Source organism: Pygoscelis adeliae, unplaced genomic scaffold (assembly GCF_000699105.1).
Source record: "Pygoscelis adeliae isolate BGI_AS28 unplaced genomic scaffold, ASM69910v1 Scaffold151, whole genome shotgun sequence".
Classification (NCBI taxonomy): domain Eukaryota; kingdom Metazoa; phylum Chordata; class Aves; order Sphenisciformes; family Spheniscidae; genus Pygoscelis; species Pygoscelis adeliae.
In genome coordinates, this window is record NW_008824036.1 from 531696 (window position 1) to 552082 (window position 20387).

Genomic DNA, 20387 nt, shown 5'->3' on the forward strand with positions numbered 1-20387 from the left:
TGCCTGTTAGTGGAAACGTTTCCGTTTCTCCTCTGGATCTGACCCGAAGTCCCGGGACCCGATGCCATTCTGAAGATTTATTAGTGAATCCTTCATCTGCAAGACAAGAAATTTCTCCACTGTGATGCTACCCTAGAGGTGAGAGCACTTTGGGATTTCCTTCCCCATCGGTGCCTCCTTCTTTCATGTAAAGTATCGATACCATAATCATCTGGTTTTTGGGAGCAGCGCATCAGGGCTGGGATGTACGAATGGGGACTGAGAAGACAGGATCCCGAGAGAGACCACTCTCCAAGATAACAGAGGAGGGGCGAGCGGAACGAGGTATGGGGTGAGCAGCTCTCTCCATAGGGGAGAGCAAGCTTTCATTTATGAACTCTGGTCTAAGCAGCCCGGTGTACAACCGGCTCTTTAGGCAGTGGATACCGAAACCCCTGGCTTTGTGCTTTAAGGGCCCACGCAGAGTGCGTCCCCTTCATCCATGGGATGCCAGAGACTAGATAAAAGATGTGCTAATATAAGGTTTTTGGCCCTGTAGAATTCTCTCTTCGACACGCGTGGACACCTATGAGGTGACAGAGAAGCTGCGGTATCCTGCGAATAGCCCTTGGGACCTGCTGCCCACCGCTACGTCAGAAGATGGGTCTAAAGGGAGACGGTAGCGGAGGGTGACGCACCTGATTGATAGACTACAGTGGAACCAGGTAAGGCTGAAGGGATTGCGAGCGGGTGGCTGGGAGGACACGGTGACCCTCTAGTCACAGCGCCAACTGGCCGTGCGGTCTCACCTGGTCTAGAAGCATCACCGAGGATTTGATGATCTCACGCCATTTTTGTAGCTCTGAGTCATGATACTTCTGCTGAGATTCTAGTAACTGGGCCCATTCTGTCTGAGATTGGGGTAACCTGTCAGGCAGAATATGAGCAAGAGTGAATCTAGGGAAACTGAAGTCACGGGGAACAAAGTGGATTGGGGGCGTGTGGATTGTATCAGTTTCTGTCTAAGCTTTTCACCCTAAAGGGGGCAGGTTTCCTTGAGCAAAAGTGCATTTAAATCTGCTTAGTTTTTTCCTAAATTGGATACCAATGTTACTCTGACTTAACCATGGTAATTAATTAATTAATAGCAATGATGTGCCTTTTGCAGAAGTTGCTGTAGTGTGGGTGGAACCCAAGGCCTGTTTGCCAGAGGGGAACATGAGGACAGAAGGCAGTGTGCTCTCATCGCTTGGGACACGTGTGTACTGAACGATGGCACTGTGGCCGTTGATGGGGAATAACGCAAGGCAACGTAATGATGTGGGACAGGTAGTCCCGTACAGTTTCTGTGTTCTGTTTTTTGAGACATGCTGTGTCAGTCTTTCTTTAATACAAGGCTTTCTCTTTAAAGAGAGCGCCAGTGCTGCTATTACTCGTAATAATGGCAGGTAAGTGTAGGTATCAAGCCCTTCCCTTCAAGCCCAATTAATCCTCCAGAACAGGGCTGGAGGCTGCTGAGTGGAGCAGAATCAGGGCAGATGCAAGCACTCAGCGCACTGACAGGAGGACCACCAGGACTGGCTGCCCAAAGCTGCCACTGAGGGCCATGTGATGGGCCTCGGGTGGGAGGTGCAGCTTGGCTGAGCCAAGGTGAGGATAAATCTCAGTTGAGCAGAGCGACGTAAGGAGCGTAGCGACGAGGAGCGGAGTCAAGGCAGTGATCGTAGTCAAGGCATTTAGCACAGCAGTTGGCGTCAGCAGAAAGGCTCAGCACCCATTTCTCCTGAGAGGTATGGCTCTTTACTTTTGCGTGCTGCTTTCTAACATAGCTAAAAGTCTTTCCTACTTTGTCTTCTGCTTACCTCTTTGGGCTTTGCTGCTTTCTAAACACAGCTGAATCCCTCCTCTCAGGTTACAGTAGAGATTTTCAAGCCTCCTTTATGAAGTCCCTGTGTCAGTGAGAGCTCAGCTGCAGCTAGAACTCACTTCTTGGGTGGGTAAGTTCCTCCTTTCTCCCTGGCAATATAATGTAATAGTCTAACTTGTTCCACTCTTACCTTAGCGAACGGGCAGAGTGGGGTGCTGTTGCCACGCTAACTGCCTTGACTCCGCTCCTTGCGTCGCCCTGCTCGACTGAGATTTATCCTCGCCTTGGCCCAGCCAAGCTGCACCTCCTGCCTGAGGCCTGTCACGTGGCCCTGAGTGGCAGCTCTGGGCAGCCTGTCCTCCCGTCAGCGCCTTGAGTGCTTGCATCTGCCCTGCTCAGCCAGCTCCAGACCTGGAGATAAAACAAAGAAATGTTAATTAAGCATGACAATAAAAAACCAACACGAGTAAGAAAATGGACCCGCTCCCCATGGTCAATAATCCTAGTCTCTAATAAGTAACACACTGGCTCCTAATAAAGACTGCTTTCCTTGCCTGAGTGGAGAGGCTACATACTTGGGATTGGTACACTTAGTTTGGGGAACTGCTGACTGCCCCTGCCCGCAGAAATATGAAGATCTCTGTAGAACCAGATATGGGGGGAAAAAAAAATGTCTTTGGAGCCTCAAAGGGAATGCTTCTGAGCACACCTGGCCCTTGACCCAGCAGATGGGTTCGGTCTAATTCCACAGCAATCACAGTTGCAACCCAATGAAGTTAGTTACCCTGTGCAGGGGCGGGGGGGAATAGGCCTACCCGTGTAATTAATTCCAGTACATGCACATTACAAGGAGCACACAAACAGCATGTATGTCAGTCCTATACTTAAATACTATAATGTATAATGTCCAAATAAATACTAAGAGTGCCAGAGGAAGATAAAGCAGGCAAAATCACTTACTTAACGTATCTATCCGTGGGAAAGGAGCAGGGCTATTATGGGGAAAATAATAATTCCCTTCCCTAATGAGGAGAAATGAGAAAGCCCATAACATGAGACAAATCATGCAAAAAAGTCAGCAGCATATGGCTATGGTTGCTTAAAGTCAAACCCAACTTAGCAAGGGAATAAGTGTGACCGCACAAAAGAACAGCCAGAAAGGGGGACATAAGGGGACAAAAACACCTTAGCAAAGTGGACTCGGGATGTTCTCAACCTCTGAAAATAGAGGAGGGACTATTCAGGCAGGATGCCTAGCACTTATGTATGTAAAAAAAGCATTCACTTGAAAATGCCAGAAGGCATTCAAAACACAAAATTGCTGGCTATCATTACAAACAACTATGGGACATCAGGTCACTGCTGTAAATGCCACCTACAAAAAGGTGCTCTGGAGCACAGACTGGCAGGTCCGCCTTTGGCCCTAGACAAGATGGGGGAGTCTATATCATAAAGACCGATCCCAACAATCAATTCAGTCTGGTCGGAGGCTTTGGGCATGCTTTCTGCAAAAGGAAATGGGGAAATGCTGCCATACAGACAAGAGCTCTACCCATCTCGGCACAGACCAAGTGGACACTATACTGAAACAGGACGTCCAAAACACCCTTGGACAAGGTTCCACGCTACCGATTATTAAAGAAACTAAGTCAATCTGCAATCACACTTCACTGCTTACTATCTAGTACGTACCGCCAGGGAACACTTTGGTCGTTAAGGAGCGCCCTGTGTCCTCCTAGTGCTCGCTCTCTTCCTCCCACACTCTAACAACTTGCTGATATCTGGACTCACTCACACCTTTCAAAACACTTTATCTAACAGTTGATTGTGTGTCACAGGCCCAAATTCTCCTCTGAGCACAAAGGGTTCTTTCTAAGACACTGCTTTTCATACAGAGGGAAGTTCAGCCATCAAAGGAGGGGAGGCGACAACCTTGGCTCACGACTGCAAAACATACATTCGTACAGCATCTTCCGTTACATGGGATGCTGGGAAGAAGCAGAGGTTGCCTTAACTTGCTATCTTCTGCTGCAACTGTTCAGCAGTTTCAGACCTGGGAATGCTGATGGCCCCACAGCTTCAGCTAACTACCTACCTGCTTCATCTGTTTTACACAAAAAGGAAGCAATCTACAAGAAAGCCCAGGGCTTTGGCATTCTGGGAAAGCCTCTAACCACCACAGGAAACACGCAAGAAGAGGCAAAGACAAAGCAGGTGTGACAGTACCTTTCCTGGAGCCGCAAGCCCTGCCACGCCGTGAGAGTCTGCGTAGTATATTCCAACATCCAGAGTTTGTAGAACAGCATCATATTGAGAATGACCAGCAGCACCAGACTGGAAAGAAAGCAAGCAGTCAGTTTACTAGGAGCACCTCATAGCCCATCGCCTGCCAGTCACACCTGGGAAAACTCCCACGGCTTTAAGAAGGTGTCTGGGGCCCAGGTCCACGCTGTATGCGAGTGGAAATTTAATCTAAGGGCCAGGTGATCAGAACCCAAAACTTCACCTCATGGGAGAAATGTGTGAGCAAGGAGGACAGACAGACAGAAAGACAGGGATGACGGATCAGACAGAACAGGTTGTTGGATGAGTGGATGTGCTGAATGCAGAGAAAGGGAGGGAAACGGGAGAGTAAACAGGTAAAAAAAAAAGAGAGAGACAGTACCTGAAACAGATCCTAATGGGAGCAGGGAAGAGAAAAGACGGAGTAGTGCAGGTTAGAAACAGACTGACAAGGAACAGGAGAAACTGGGCTGAGCGGAGAAGGCTCATAGACAGTGCAGAAGATACATGGGGGTGGGAGGAGGGAAGAAAGGAACGGTGGGAAGAGAGGCAAGAAGGACAGACAAATAACCATGTGCCTGCAATTAACGGTGAAATTTGCTCAGCAAAAGATAAGCTGTGTGCAGCTCTTGCAGACAAGCCCAAAGCGCGCCCATGCAGGGCACTGTCTGCCACGTAAATGCATGTTGCAGCCTGCATGCATCCAGCCTTGCCCACTCCTACCGCACCCGGCGATGGGAACACCACCGCAGGCCACCCTGCAAACCGGTGCTTTGACCAGATACTGTACCGCTCCTCTCACCCCCCCACCGCCGCGCATGGGCATTTCCGCTCCTCCCGTCAGCCACCCTCGGGGAATAGATTCCAAAATAACACGCTCGTGCCTGTCTCTGAATAGCGCAGCTATTTTGCTGGAAGAATGGCCCACTATTGCCCAATTCAGTCAGGCGGACGGCAACTGGCCAGAAGAGTATTCTGAAAACATTACGGAGGGTGCTCTGACCACTCTACGCTAAGCTAGTAGCCTGTCAGGAGAGATTGTCGTAAAGTTTTTGCGCCTTCCTACCCAAAGTTTAAATTGCATCTCGCCTGTCTAGATGCAGAAGATAGCACGAGTCTATCTTCTCATCATTACATTACCTTACTTATCATTACAGCAGCTAGCTGGGGTGCTGCTGCAAACCCCTGCGGTCTTTATTCCCCACTGGGAAAAGGAAATGCAGAACGGAGCTCAATTTGAAAAGTAACCTCAGTCTACAAATCTCGGCTTCTTCCCACCTCACTAGAAGGTGGGTGAAGCTTAAGAAAAGAAAGAGCCCAAGTTCTGCTGTTCCTCCGGGGTTAACAGTATGCTTCCATTTCCCTAAGTGATGAAAAAACCTGCCATCTCTGGACTGCTCCTTCAGACTGTAGCGCTTCACAGCACCTGCCCAGCAACCTCTGCAGCACTAACACACGAAAGCTACCGTCACAGCCCGAGAGGCAGGGAAACAGTAAATACACCGGGATTTAGGCTTAAAGACTGAGTGAGCCACAGGGATACGAGGGGCCCATACCCAGCTCACTTTGAGCGCACATCCAGCCAAGTCCAAGACTAGCAACTGTGAAAGGTGGTGGCAGAAAAGGGACCCCAACCAAACGTCCTTCCTGCTGCCAAACTAGTGAAATCATGCCGCTCTCTCCTGCTTCATGTGTTTCTACCCTTATTTTGCAGAAATCATCACTGAACGGTCCAGCTTCTCTCTGAGAAGGTATCTCTCGTCAAAATCGCCACCCAGGACCAAAGACGAATCGGTTTTGCCAGACCAGAGGAAAGAAGTAACGGACTCCTCACATACACTGAGCCCTGTTGTGATAGCACAGTAACTCCCAGAGAGCTTTGCATGGTCATCTTTCATGATAACAGCTAGTTTGTCTGCAGATTACATTAAATGACTTATTAAAAAAACCCCACAGTTTCTAGATGTCATTGAAAATCTCTAAACTGAGTCCCCGAAATAAAAAAGACACTTTCTGCTTGTTGGATTTCTTCTAAGTATTGACTCCCCTCTCCTTGCACAGCTGCCCCTCGCCCTGCTTGCCACTATCAGCGTTGCCTGTCCCCCGCACAGTATAGCTGACCTCTATTTAGGACTCCCAGAAACATGCAGGTCTGTGAAGCCCTGCATGGTTAAAACAGGGTCAAAACTGAAGGGAAAGGAGAGACTTTAATAAAATAAGATCCAGAACCTACAGAGCCAGATCAGTGGCCAGCTAAGTACTGGCAAAAGCTGGGATCAAGCCAGACAAAACAGCTGATGGGGCATTTGGAGGAAATTTTAATTAATTCTTTTCTGCCTGTCATTGCTTTTCTCTCCTCTGTGCTGCGCAAAGTTTGGGACCAGAGAGGAATATGAGAGAGAAAAAACTGGCACAGGGGAGCACAGGATGCCAGAAACACAAAAAGGCCAAAGTTGTTTAAAGGCTGACTGTGAAGGAAAGCAAAAAAATCACTTACACAAAACTGATGACAAGGAGCAGCTTGGAGACACTCTGCAGGTGGAAGCCGCTGGGGCTCTCCTCAGGGATGTGCCGTGTCTGAGTGGAACCTGAGGGGACAGATGCGTTTAGGCTAGGAAATGCTGTCCGACGGGGAGGGCAACCCTTTTCCCTCTACCCACCCCTCCATCTCACTCAAACAATCGTAATGCATCCTCCCTGCCCTGGAAAGCCCTGGCCACTCTTCCCGTTAACCCTCTGCGAGCAAAGCTCCAGTTTTTCTCCGGGGGTACCCAGCTCTCCATCCCCAAGCATGAGGGGTCTGCAGTTCCTTACCTGCCACATGCTTGATTCGATGTGCAACTTCCTCATCCGTGGGGGTGGTGACGGGACTCAGCACCTCCTCCAAGTGTGGCACCCGCAGATGGGCATGGGCCCGTTTCCTCCGGCGCACGGTCGATTGCTTGCTCACTTTCTCTTTGGGGGATTGTCTGTGGACCTCAGCCAGGTACGTGCTCTCGGTTTTGGTCAGTTCGCTCTCTGCAGAGACAGCAAGGGAAAGCATTTAGTAGAAGTGGCACTGGCCTTGCAGAGATACAGACTTAAGCCCTCTAATGGCACAGCTGCTGGGCCAAAGAAGTTGGCAGGGTCTAAGAGATCCATGCCAGAGGATACGCTACACATCCCTTAACACCTTTTGCCAAACTCTGACCCCAGACTGCCTGCGCTCCTGCCTGAGAGCAGGATTCGATGACCTGATTTAATTCCAGCATGTGCTACCAACGCTGTGGTAATAACTTCAGCTGGTGCCTTTCATAAGCCACCCTGATGCCTGATCCCCAGTAGGCTGGCAGCAGGTGTCACACCGTCACACTGCCCGCGTGCAGGGAGGCACGCATAAACTATGGAAGGTGCCACTGTGTGGGTCATTACGCAGCTCCAGTCATTGCCACTCTTACCCAAATGACGGAAGTAATCTTCTAGGCCGCTCCAAAAATTCTTCTCAATGAAGGATTTCACCAGCCCCCAAGGCTGTTTCCTGTAACGTAACTCTGTGGAAACCCTATGTGAAGAAAGGAAAGTTATTCTCCCAATTTTGCTTCCTGGAGGCAATGTCAATTCACAATCCTTTGTCAATGTAAGTATGAGAAATAATCATGCACACTGTTATTTCTGGAACGGTCTCAGCCCTTCGTGTTTCTCGAGGAGAAGCACTGCACGAAAAGTCCTTCCAAAGGCCGTGGCAGGAAGGCCTCAAGAGAGCCTCCCCCGAGAGGACTCCCGAGACCTTTGGCCATGTGGCAGGCAGACATTTAGATTACTTATCGAAGTCAAACACAAAAGCCTATAGCTTTGCCTGGTACCAAATTCCTCTGCTTGTCCCCCCAGGCGCATCTCGGAGGCACCAGTCCCTGGAAGTATGTCCTGTTGCTTATCACATGCAGTTGACTGTGCGTGACAAGCGGCCCTGCAAACCACTGCTTCCAAGAAGGGGGCAGGAAAAGTCTGTAAATCCTCTCCCTGACCCAGCTGTCACTCCTCTGCATCAGGTCTATTGTTTGCTCGATGTCACCACAGTAGGCAGCCGCCCCTACGGTAACTCTTCGCGATAAGAGTGTTCTGGCAACAGGACAACGAAATAAGGCTAAGTTCTCCCCAACCCCTTCTAACACACCAAACAGCAGAACTCCCACCCAAAGGTGACTTTTGGTCGTCAGTAAAGCCCTTTACCCCGTAAGAAGTGTACCTGAGTCGGCTTTTGTTTCTGGCAACACGAGTCAACGTGTAGCGGTTAATGGTGTAGAAATAATCATGGTAGGGGACGTCGTGAGTTAGCACCTCTGCATCTATGACATAGCACTCGCTTTCTTGGCTGGCTTTGTACATTGTCTGCATAGAAGACAGCATGCAAGGCAACTATTAGTCTGGTTAGGACATGGCTTTGATAGATTGGCACCTTCACTAGCGCTTTACAAAAACAGCTCTACCACAAATAGGAGACCACGCCCATGCCCAAGCCCCATCTCTGCCATTTTTCCATGAACAGCTCACCTTTAAGGGAAGGCATACTCGAGGAAACCAAGTGTTTCACTCAGGTGTTTCCCAAGGGCGTATTTCAAAAGGGGCATTCAGTTCCAGCAGCTCCACCTCCAGCATTTTCTATCAGAGACGCAGTTACATACACTGCCACGTGAGGACCAGTGGCAGTGGGACCTTTGCCAGCGTTACCTCTTCTCATTAAACTGATGTCTGGCTTGTCAGGGAGCAACTTGATCTAAAATCGGAGGTGGCCCTGCTTTGAGCAGAGGTCCTTTCTAGCGTAAATTACTCTGCGATTCTAAACGGCATAAAAACGTGTCAATTACTTCTTCTGAAGTCATGCTTCTGACCTGCTTCTTTCTTTGCCCCAGAACAAACCTCACAAAGGGGACTGACACAGTTAACTGCAGATCCATATGCAAAAGTATGGCTTTTCTTACAGACTATGTCCACTTACCTCTGCAGCAAGAGCACAGCAAAGTGCGCCTCGGTGGTTGACCCCAAACTCAGAATAAAATAGGCCATGTCCTTGCTTGCCTGAAAGTGTACTGTTCCCCTCGCCCATCGCTTTGCTCTCCCCTTTTCTTTCTCTATCTTCCCTGCACGCAGTCTTTGCTTCTGAACAGCACGCTTCATCCCATCCTTACAAGGTATACCTTGCCGCTGGGATTCTCCTCTCCCTGAAACTTAACGCTCAGACACCCCATCTTTTCTTGGCTCCCTCTTAGTATTCCCTCAAGCTAACTCTCAGTATCTACCTTTGGCCACTTGAACCTATCTCTGGACACGGAAGGAGGCTTTTCCTCCCTCTCTAGCTGCAGCCCCTACTAGATACAGCCAGCCTGGCTCTTCCCAGTGCATTGCAGATGCTCCCCTTTTTTACCTTTTTAAAGAGGTCATCATCTAATTGTCCTCACCAGTAATAAAAATGCCTGGACATCCCTGTGTAGAGCTGTGAGAAGGACTGGCCAGACAGTATCTGACTTTCTTGTGCCCTGCTCATGAATAACATCTGCCAGAGTGACCGCAGCTCAAAAAACACCAGTACGGGTGACAAACACAGTTGTTAGAATGTGCTGGCTGGTTTACAAACTCATCTGCTTTTGCTGGAAAATTTGTAGTCCTCTCTTTGCAATGCAATCCAGTGCGAGTGTAAGATTAGCTATTCACATTTGCAGTGATACTGGGTAGCAAGTTAATACAAGAAAAATGTGTAAAGGAAAATGGATAGGGACAATGAAAACATGCAAAGCAGCATGCCCAAGACAAGAAAATAAATCACAGATCTGTTTCTGCAAAGCATTACACCCCTGCTCGCCTTTCACATACCTGCGTCTCAGTGACAGTGGCAGTTTTGGGGGCCAGAGGGTTGGTGAGGGTAATGGTATACAAGATCACTCTGGTCTGATTGCCATTTTCTTCCTTCTTCCAGGGATGAAAGATAATATCTGAGAGGACAAAACAATATCCCATTCAAGTAATTGGAGAGGGATCTCGGGTCAGTTCCCCAGGGAAAGGCGCAACCATATAACCAAGCTCAGGACAGTATTTCCTTCCCCTTGCAGAGCCTGGCTGCAGAAGTACTACAGCTCAACTGAGCGTGAAAGAAAGGTCTCCTGTACTAACTGTGAATACTTTCCCCTCTTTCAAGTGCAGAGAAAGGGGGAGAGGCTGGGGACATCTCTCCTTCAGCAAACCTACAGTTACAGGGAAAGGACTTCAGCATGCCATGGGACATGCTCTTTGCATCATCAACTGCACAGTCCGTGCCAGTGCCTGGTGTGGAGCTAGAAGAGCTTTTTCCTCACCCTGTTAAGCCTTGAACACAGGATCAGGCCTTAGCCGATGTTAAAAAAGTAAGAGTCTGCTTCTTCCATAAACTTAGATCTGGCTCTTAGAGAAATAAAACTACATAGCCAAACAAGGCTGGTTCTACCTGCTTTTGTACTGTCAGTACAGACCACAGCTGTCCCAAGATCTGCTCAGAATATTACCCAATCCCTCTATCATCAGGCAAAGTTACACCTCCAAGGCATGTGCCGAGACCTTCTTTCTGTACAGGCCTCTGTACCTCACAGGGAACGCAGCCTCCGTCAGTGACTGGGCTTTGCCACCAGCAGCTTACCAGAGAACCGGCGCTGTTCCATGAAGTCCCTCTGGAACTGGGAGTCCGTGAAAAGCAAGTCGTACAGTTTGTCCACGCTGAAGTTGAACACTTCATTCACATACTGACGGCCGTTCAGATCCTCGTAAAAGGCTTGGACTTCCCCTGTGGGGAAACAGGCCCGCAAGCCCCAGCCATGATGCTCCGTGCCAATATCAGAGGCTGTGCTTTCACAGTACCAGAACCTTAGTATTGTACTTTGTGAAGAAGGAACCCAAAGAAGGTACTTCTAACCCTTTTCCTCCACTGATCCCAGGACAATAGTTGGAACGTCAGAAGAGGTAATGAACTACATGGGTTATTTTAGGGACATCCTTCCAAATACCCCCGCACATTCGCCCTCTGCAGCCCAGGATGGGAACTCTTTGCATCTTCTGAACTCTTAGGGTCCAGAAAAGGAATTCAGTATTTGCCGCTCCAGTCCCTCACTGGAAAGGACGAGAGAAGGCTGAAAACACCACCGATGGAACGGCCCTTCCCCGCATACCTTCATCATGGGTCTCTGACGAGTCACTGAGCTCAGTGGGAATATCTTCGTTGTCATTGAAGTCTAGGGAAGGGGAGTTCACGGGGCCGATGATCTCTATCTTCTCTCCCATGATATTTGCAATGCCAAGGTCTTTTTCCACAGGACTCTCCGCCACTGCCTCCTCCTCTTCTGGTAGCACTCCATCAAACTGCAGCAAGGAGAAAGCATAATGAGGGCAAGAACAGCACCTGGAAATTGGGGGTTATTTCTGAAAACTTTACATCTGTGGGCCAATTTTCATACCTTTGAACATTTGGCCTCGACATGTCTGGAAATTAAATAATATAGAGAGGAGGAAGGTTACCATACGGTGTTTAAAACACATGGACATATTAGATCATGACATACACAAGGCTTTTTGTTTGTTCAGACAAGCACACAAACAATACTGGTTTTGCCCCTGAACAAGCCCTATACAGCTAGGAAAATCTGAGGTTATATCGAAACAAGGTCTGTTCTGCCGTAATACTGTGAGGGCACACACTGTTTCCTAGGGAATAACTGAAGGCAGAGAATAAATTATAACCCTTTTATCTCCAACACTCCATTTCTTTTCATCTGAAAGTATAGAAAGGAAAATGCCTTTGCTGCTGAGAGTCCCAGTTTACCGGCTTTTAGGACAGCTATGCTTTGCTCACTTTTTCTTGGCCGAATGCCATGCTCACAGATATCACTGAGTCGAGGACTGTGGTCAGCTGCAGTGGAAAAGGAGCTGCAGGGTAAACAGTCACCTCATACATTCAAGGACTACCAGCTGGATCCCAGAGAAGGGGATTACTGCTCCCACTGCAACAGAGGAAAAACACTTACCGAGGCTGGCGCTTCACTGCTTCCCGTAGATGTCAATGTGCTGGCAGTGACAGATTTCTTTGGCAGCTGAGGGCTAGCTTCTGGCTTGGCCTCCATGCTGCTTTTTGAGGAGCTGTCGTTGACTTCATTCTCTTCCACGGGGATTTCTTCACAGTAGCTGAGACGCCACAGAGAACACAGGTTTTTATGTTTACCCCTCTCAGTACAGCTACAACTGGACACACAGAGCAAGTAAGAATACTTTTATGAAGTTTCCAGTCTGACTGGAAGCAGAAACGGCTCAGTGCAGGGAAGATCAAGCCCAAACTTGTCAAGTGTTTATACACAGACTGACAAGCATCAGCACCTTCTGACCATGTAACACGCTGACTGGCCTTGTGACTGGGATGCTTTGGCATTTACAGAATTGCTCGTCTAGCTCAAGCAAGTACAGAGGCAGGCATTTCAGTCCCTACCAACTTCTGTGAGGAAATGGTATGCTTTCAGCTTTTTAGACATTACACATTTAAGGGCAAACATTTGGCCAGAACCCAGAATCTCTCACTAGGGACAAAGAGCAGTTTGAGGTATGCAATATATCAGGACTCCTGCTCTCCTGAGGCCATCTTTTCTTCATCATAGGTAGATTTTATTCCTCCTCACTCACCCCATTGTGTTGAAGTCATCATCAGGAGGCACATAGTCTTCATCATCACTGGTCAGACCCAGCTCGTTCCCATAACACTGGTGGACAAAGTGCCAGAGCTCCTTTGGACAGAGAGGCTAAAAGAGGGAACAGAGAGCAGCATACATTTTCACTGGAGAACACTAAAATATAATGAATTTTTGGAACTACCATTGTCAGGAGTATTACATTCCTCGCCCTGAAAGGAGAAGTGAGAGATTCTGACACAGCCCCTGATGGGAGGTGAGAGCCTTCCGACAGGCTCACCTCTTCTGAACTCCAGTGATGCTACAAGGTGGATTGTATGTTACTGGCAGGCTGGCCCAGCTCCATGCTGGCTAAGGGCTGCAATCATATGTATCCTTATATTGGTAGGCCAAGCTGGCTTAGAGATTGTCCCCATCAAGCAATAAGAGGCCCTTTCTCCAAGTAAGCCTTCACCGTCAGCCCAGTTTCTGCCCTAAAATCTGACTTCGTTATTTTTCCATGCCAGAATCTCATGTTACTTAAGACTATCAGAAAGCCAACATGAGGCTACACCCAGAGCAGCACACAAAATGAGACTTCCCGCTACTACAATGTTGTGCATGTAATAGTGTAAGCAGTAAACCTGCATTTCCCTCCACACGTGTTCTCCCCACCTCTTCTGCTGTGCCTCCATTTAATGTCTCCTACTATACCAAACCCCAACACCTTATGAGGGTTGTTCCCCTCCAAGCTTGTTTAAATTAAAGCTGCCTAAAGAATTACAGCTGCAGGGAAAATGATCTAAAACAGCAACAAAGAAAAACATTTCCTGTTGCAGTTTAAAATCAAAAAGAGTTTGTCTCACCAGATACTACTGTGAAAAGCTTGTATATACTTCCACTTAGAAAGAGAAAATGAATTATCAAGACCGTTCACAAAAGCCCAGCTTTTTAGGGATGCAGGTCAGCTGATCATCATATGACTGCGTTCTGAGGTTCTTAGGAAATGGGGCAGGAGAACTTGTGATTTAAATATGTGGTACAGGGATGAAAGGGGATGGATTTTTACCCATGAGAAATTTATGACCAATGACAAGGATTTCTTGGTAATGAGGGGCAGGGGGCAGGGGAACCTAGTGAACTTTTTCTGAGTTGCTGGCTTGAACTTCTTCCCATAGTTCCTGCATGGGACAAGGCAGGAAATTTTTAATCTAGCTCCCAAAAGTAGCAATCAAAAGCATGGGGGAAAGCCTCTAATGAGAAACTTTTATCCAGAAAAACGTCTAACTCTGTTTCACCTTCTTACCACATGCGCTCTAATTCGCGTCTTATCAGGAAAAAGGGACTAGGTTCTTCCTCCCTCTCTCCTGCTGGGCATGGATCCTACACTTGGAAAAAGAGCTCTGGAAGTGTTTCCTGTCTTTATCACTCCACGTCTCAGTTCCCGTTTGCTTTGACCTTGAAACCAAGGGCACTGAATTTTGTTAGGGAATTCAAAAGGCTGATCAAATTACAACATATGGTAGCAACACAAGCTGCCCAATGCAAAGCGATCCTTTTGCATACTAAATACCACCCCGATTTTCAGGACAGGGTATTCTGGGTGCTTGATTACTTGAGCCTTCCAGAATGGCATGAACTCAAGCCAGAACATCTCGAAATGCTGGTAGCGCTGTAACATCAGTTCATGAGCTCCCACAGTGAGGCCAGAAATACTCAATGGACTCTGGAACAGACACTCAGATCAAATATAGGATATATGGGGCCTCCGGCATAGCAGGTGCACATCCCTGCTTTATTTTAAAATCCAACCCACTGAGGCCTTACCCAGTGCACTCCGCACTCACCATTGTTCTCGTTTGGTTTTGGGATGCCCTGAACACATCCTCTTTTTCTGTCCTACCTTGAACTCTACACTTCTGAAGCACAGACTTACTAAGAGCTTTGCCTGTGCAGTGACCTATTTCTGTTGCATTTTGAACTGCTTTCTTCTGGGCTGTTTCACTTGAATTACAGACCTCAAAAAAACTCCTTCCTGAGACGCACGCTTCCACAGCTCAACAGAGACAAAGTGGCATCTACTATGTGTGCAAGACATGCCTGTACATCAACAGAATTCCATGCGAAAAGAGAGAATTGCACCTGAAGTTATGTACCTGCTCTGCCTAAACACATGCTTACTGTCCCCCGCGTTTTATGCATATACATTAGTCACAGATATTATGCTTCTGCATATATTCATCCCACCCCAACATTGAGATGCTGGTCTCTGTACCTTGTCAAGGAGAGCATTCTGCCAGAGTCTGAACATCATCATGTACGTCCTGTCTCGAGCCCCAAAGGAAGTAAAAAAGTGCTGAATGGGAAGAGATGGAGAGAAAAATCAGTTCAGAAAAGGCCCAAAAAGGGGAAGAAGAAGAGACAAGCCTGTTCAGATCACTTTTCAGCTACAGTTCACAGAAGGACTGAGCAAGCCATACAGCACAGCTGCTCAGTTCTTGGGCACAGACTGAAGCTCACGGAGGCCTCACAGAGAGGCTGAGCGCCTCTCACCCACGGGAGCAAGTCTGAGCATAGAAACAGTTCTGTTAGAGATGTGCTACTATATAACCTGGATCTTCTACCTGGCCCCACACCCATGAGCTACGTGTGTTCCAGACTCGGCCCAAGGTCTGCAGAAGCTCTGCACCCAGCCCTTTTCCCTTGATGCTTCCTCCCAGGCCCCAGGTAGCACAAGCAGTCAGTTTGGAAATATCCCACAACACACTTATATTCCCCTGCCCCTGACAGCCGTAACGGGTTGCCCCAGAGCTGGAGGCTTCAAGGATGTACCTTTTCAGTGTCAGTGCAAACTTGGATGGCATTAGGAATGAGCCGTGCTGTTTTTTCCTTGGTCATCGAGCAGATATCCTTCAAGCGAACTGTCAGCTACAGTCAGAGCCATGCAGAAAGGGGAAGGCAGAAAAAGAACACAGGTAAAGAGAGACGCTGATGAGAAAGACAACAGAAAGAGTGCTTTTAAAGCAATGTCAGCAAACACGCTGACATAAAACACATGCTCAATGCGGCAGACTGACAGCCTTACCAGTGTCTCCCAACGGAAAATGTTGCTGTAAAAGCAGATCCAGTTTTCAGAGAGGTAGAGGCGGCCCTGCAGCAGAATGTCTCTTTGTAGCGCACATGAGTAATCTGTGGGTGGACAACAGATGATAATTTAGGAGCACCAAAACCAGAAAACAGGACAGCCTAAAGGTAAGGATAAGCAGCAGTGGCAAGAGAAGCAGCTACTCGACACAATCCTGCAGAAAGTCAAAGGGAGAGCCAGAAGGAACCAAGCCACAGCTGCTGCTCTGTCCGCTAGGTTATGATTCCTCCCAAAGGCACGTCACAGACAATCTCTCTTACTGACTGATGATCTTGCTTTATTAGCTGGTCATTCTGTAGCATCCTATGTACTATTTCCAGATCTTAATCTGCCTTTTCCTTTTCGCCTTCTAGTGCCATTGCTCATTTCTCTCCCAGTTAAGCATCCTAAACAATTTCTATTCCTCTACTAGGATGTGCATCTTTCAACAGCGTGAGACACGGTATGAGATCACCGGTTACATAAGATAAAAGAACAGATGCAATGTACTAGGCAGTCACTAATCAGCTAAATGGATATGGGAAGGGCAGTCACGTGTGAGTAGGGAGCATCAGGGATGTTAGAAAAAAGGGAAGCTCAGTGGTATGTGCATGTTGAGACAAGCAACCCTGACCAAATGAGGAAAGAGGTCAAACACTAACACACTGTCAGGTTTGGGGAGCACTGTGGAGGAAAACATGCTCCTCAAATCATGAGGGAACAGAGCCGTAGCTGATACAAATCAGCGTTTCTCTCCCCGAAGCAAAACGAATGAAACCCATTAGAAATGGTGAGGAGGGGTTCCGCCTGTGCACAAGAAAGACACAATGGGCTTGTTCCTTGATGGCAATCTCTTTGAAGAAGCAGCAGCTGCATGCGCATGTGCTGGATTTCCTCCCCAAACCATGGGCCAGCACAACAGGGCACTGCACCAAGGGTATGACCTTACCTACAATGAGGCGCTCCGTGTCAGGAAGCTGTTTGAAGAGTTTCCTGAAATCTTCATTCCGTTGTTTATATGTTGGACTCAATACCTGCAAATAACAGAGTGCCTGTTAAAGAGAGGGGCAGGCATGAGTACAGAGAAACGGAGTGGGAAAACAGGAACACCTCGGTAAGGAGAAGGGGGATCAGATGCACTTACAAAGCACGAGGCTAGGAGCTCCCATCACAGCAGACACACAGATGGGAGGATTTGGGATTTAGTGCATTAAGTGAGAAGAAGAGGAGAACCTGACTTGGAAGAGCAAGAACAGAGTAGAAGAGCTATACCCATATCTGCTAGGTAGCAAAACGGAATTGCATGGAAGCCGTGGCTGCAGAAGAAATCTCTTTTCCTGCATTCCTAGAGTGTACAAGGTATGACACATTCTCTGTTTGCAATGCATCAGTGAGCTGCCAATCCCCAGCTCGCCCAGGAAAATAGGTGCTTTAGTACAGCTGCAGCCCTTCCAGAGGAACTTGAACGATCACTGTCATCAGGAGCTCGGGAATAATGCAGTCATCCCCGTTCCTCTCCCCATCAAGTGCTCCACCTGGCAGTCAGTGAACACACAACCCCCGCTTTTGTGGGGCTCAGAAGAGGCTCTCACAGGGACTCAACCATGGTTTGCATTTATTCTGCAGACACTTGGCTTCATGGAAGGCCTCAGAGAAAACAGTGCTGTTGGCCAGAGGGAGACCAGGAGCTGGCTTCTCTCTGGTGTTTACTAAACTACAACATGACTCTGCCCATGTTAGACCACCTCCTACACACCATGCCCATGCTGACAGCTGCTCATATTAGCCAGAACATCTTTTGAAGGCAGAGTTGACCGAAATAAAGGCAGGTGCAAATTCAGGAGGCCCGTAACTCCCATCTAATCTATCATGTTCTTTCTCCCACAAACGTAGGGAAGATGAAGCAACCTGGGGTACAATCTCTTCCCTCCCTATCTCCATTTCCTCTCAACAACCCTCTCCTACCTCTTCCAGCTGCACAATACGTGTCTCCCAAAGCAGAAAGGTGGGCACACCTCAGAGCCTCCCAGCAAGGGCCACAGAAATCAGTGATTATAGAAGATAGCTTCTGTTTGAGAATGGTGTTGATGGGGTCGCAGGGGTGGGAGGAATATGAAGTTTATTTAGCATTAGCCTTACAAAATTGTCAAATGCTGTCAAATCAAAGAAGGAAACACAGACAACCCCCCACCCCCCCAAAAGCATTCCCTCTTCCTCACACCAATTCAATGAACTAGGAACAGTATTTTTTAACATCAAGTCAGCACTTCAGATATTTGCTCCAGTCCTGTGGGCCCAAAGGAAAGTATCCTACTTCTGAATAAAATCTGCTAACCAGCAGATGACAGAAATATGAATTTTACTTACCAAACTTCTAGCCTGAACACCTGGAAAAGATCTTGGTCAGAGATGGGCTCCAGCAAGAGCCCAAGCCCAAGACTTTCTGGGACAAGCAGACAGGATGGGAAAGGAGGGGGGAATAGAGACTATAATCAGCTCTGAGCTTTGGGTGCAATGCATTACAACAACCCAACTTAGCAGTACAGTTGCCATGTGGAGGGGCGCTCCCCTCCCTTCCCCACAGTAAGGGATGTTCTGACCTGTCTGAAGCCTGTACTACAACAGACGCTTCTGCTTAGCACCAGAACTTGTGTTAGACTGACAAACAGTTCCATTTAGGGACACTCACAGCTGGAATTTCATCTGATCCACGGCTGACATTTCCTTGCGATAAGTCGACAAGCCCCTCCAGGTCCCACAGCAGACATGGCAGTTCTTGATCCAGCACAAGATCCCAGAGCGCCCCACACTCCAGCAAGGAATCCATAGCGTTCCCCCGGCACTTGCACAGCTCCCTGTGTTCTCAAACTCTGCTTTTCCTGTTCCTGCTGTCACCGCTTCTTGTTTAGATTCAAAGTCGAAAGAGATACAGCAGCTTGGCAGGAGTTTACGTGCCTTCCCCTACTTTCCTGCTCACATTCAGGTCGTCTGCCCTAGTAGCCTCTGTAGATCTGAGAGAGGATTTGCCCTCCAGAGGACTTTGAAAAAGTGGCTCATTAGGGTAAGCGTGCTGACGGGCAACCTTTGTGCTCTTCTGCTCCAGTCTCACCAGCTTCTTGTTGTGGGCATCCCTTACAGAAGCACTGCAAAAGTGCCGACAGCCTGAGCAGTCCCAGGAGGTCTGTGCAAGGCATCTGCAACTCCCGACTGAGGCCCGATGCCCAGGACTGCCAGAGCTAGCAACTGAAATAGCTCCGACCGCCAGGAGCCCACCAGACTAGCTGTAATTCACAGATCTAGCCGCTGTTTCCAGGACTGAACACGACAGTAAACAGCTCAGAGACTTCAGCTGCTTCCCCCCCCGCCTTTTAAACCAGAAAAGCAGTTATTCCTTCAGTGCCTGCCTCAGGCTCTCCTCTCTAGTCCCTCTCTGCTCTGAAAGGCAGCTTCAGTCTTTGTTAATGTTTCTCATGGAAGGAGCGGGTGGGGAAGATACCGAAACGACTAGCACATGCTTTAAGTTACTGTGGCTGCGTAATTCTGTCGGCCAATGTCCTGCAGTAACCCAGGCTCAGCCCTGCCTCCCAGCAGATGTTTCCTGTAATGGAAAGTTGCTGGACAGAGTGTGTTGGGGGAGGCGCAAGGGGAGTAAGGAGAGACCAGTCTAAAGAATATAGCTGTGAGAAATCAGCCATGTGAGACCCACACAGTTAGAAATCTTAAGGGCTCCGCTACTCCTATATGTATCTCTGAGACCCCCAAAAAGCATAGGTCTTTCTAGTTTTCATTCATTAGTCAGGTCACTCTGGAAATGAAGGGCAAGGGCTTCCTTCAGGCTCCAGCAAATGAACTCCCTGCAGGTCCCAGGAAGATTGCTTGGAGCGCTGGAACTCCCTGTATCCCTCTGCCCTTAGTCCCCTGCCTCTCCATCTCTCTGCTCAAGTGTAGAAATGCACACGTAAACGTCCAGACCACGACACCAGTGCTGCTCAGCCATGATGCTGAGTCTGTGGAAACAAGTATACTGAAGTAAAATCCTCATTCTTCCTAACAAACTGGGCACATAGATCTCAAAAAAACCAAACAAACAAACAAAAAAAAAAACCCAAAAAAACCCCAACCAAGCAACAAACCAAGTGTCTGCAAAGCCACTGTTTCATTCCAGGGCCAGTGACTGCAGTTTGCTCACTGACAGGAAGAACTGACAAGCGCTCTGTCTGCTCAGATGCACCACAAAAGCATTGCTGCTGCTAGACAGCACACAGGTCTCTCCATTTAGCCCTGTTAGAAGGAAGCAGTACATCCATCTGCAAAGAATTAGGATTACAGACATCTGCGAGGTAGCTGCATTGCTTTACTGAATGGCCCTCTTTGCTGGAAACTGCTTATGGGATTACTTCCAAAAAAAAAAAAAAAACAACCAGGACGCTTCTGTCTACACACCCACCCACCTCCCTTTGCAGAGATGAATGGCACAAGTGAT

General features: G+C 48.2%; 1 protein-coding gene across 1 annotated transcript in view; it reads right to left on the minus strand.

Moving 5' to 3' along the window:
- Window positions 1–20387, minus strand: part of GRAMD1B (GRAM domain containing 1B) — a 99843-nt gene continuing 79456 nt past the window's right edge. The window contains exons 5-20 of the mRNA XM_009333419.1: window positions 16854–16938; window positions 15866–15969; window positions 15613–15708; window positions 15056–15136; window positions 12797–12912; window positions 12151–12307; window positions 11299–11488; window positions 10773–10916; window positions 9977–10095; window positions 8355–8497; window positions 7567–7670; window positions 6944–7147; window positions 6627–6717; window positions 4073–4180; window positions 789–906; window positions 1–96 (exon numbers count right to left, since the gene is read on the minus strand). Of these exons, the coding sequence (XP_009331694.1) occupies window positions 7–96; window positions 789–906; window positions 4073–4180; window positions 6627–6717; window positions 6944–7147; window positions 7567–7670; window positions 8355–8497; window positions 9977–10095; window positions 10773–10916; window positions 11299–11488; window positions 12151–12307; window positions 12797–12912; window positions 15056–15136; window positions 15613–15708; window positions 15866–15969; window positions 16854–16938 (1950 nt within the window). The 3' untranslated portion in view covers window positions 1–6. The remainder of the gene's footprint in view (window positions 97–788; window positions 907–4072; window positions 4181–6626; window positions 6718–6943; window positions 7148–7566; window positions 7671–8354; window positions 8498–9976; window positions 10096–10772; window positions 10917–11298; window positions 11489–12150; window positions 12308–12796; window positions 12913–15055; window positions 15137–15612; window positions 15709–15865; window positions 15970–16853; window positions 16939–20387) is intronic.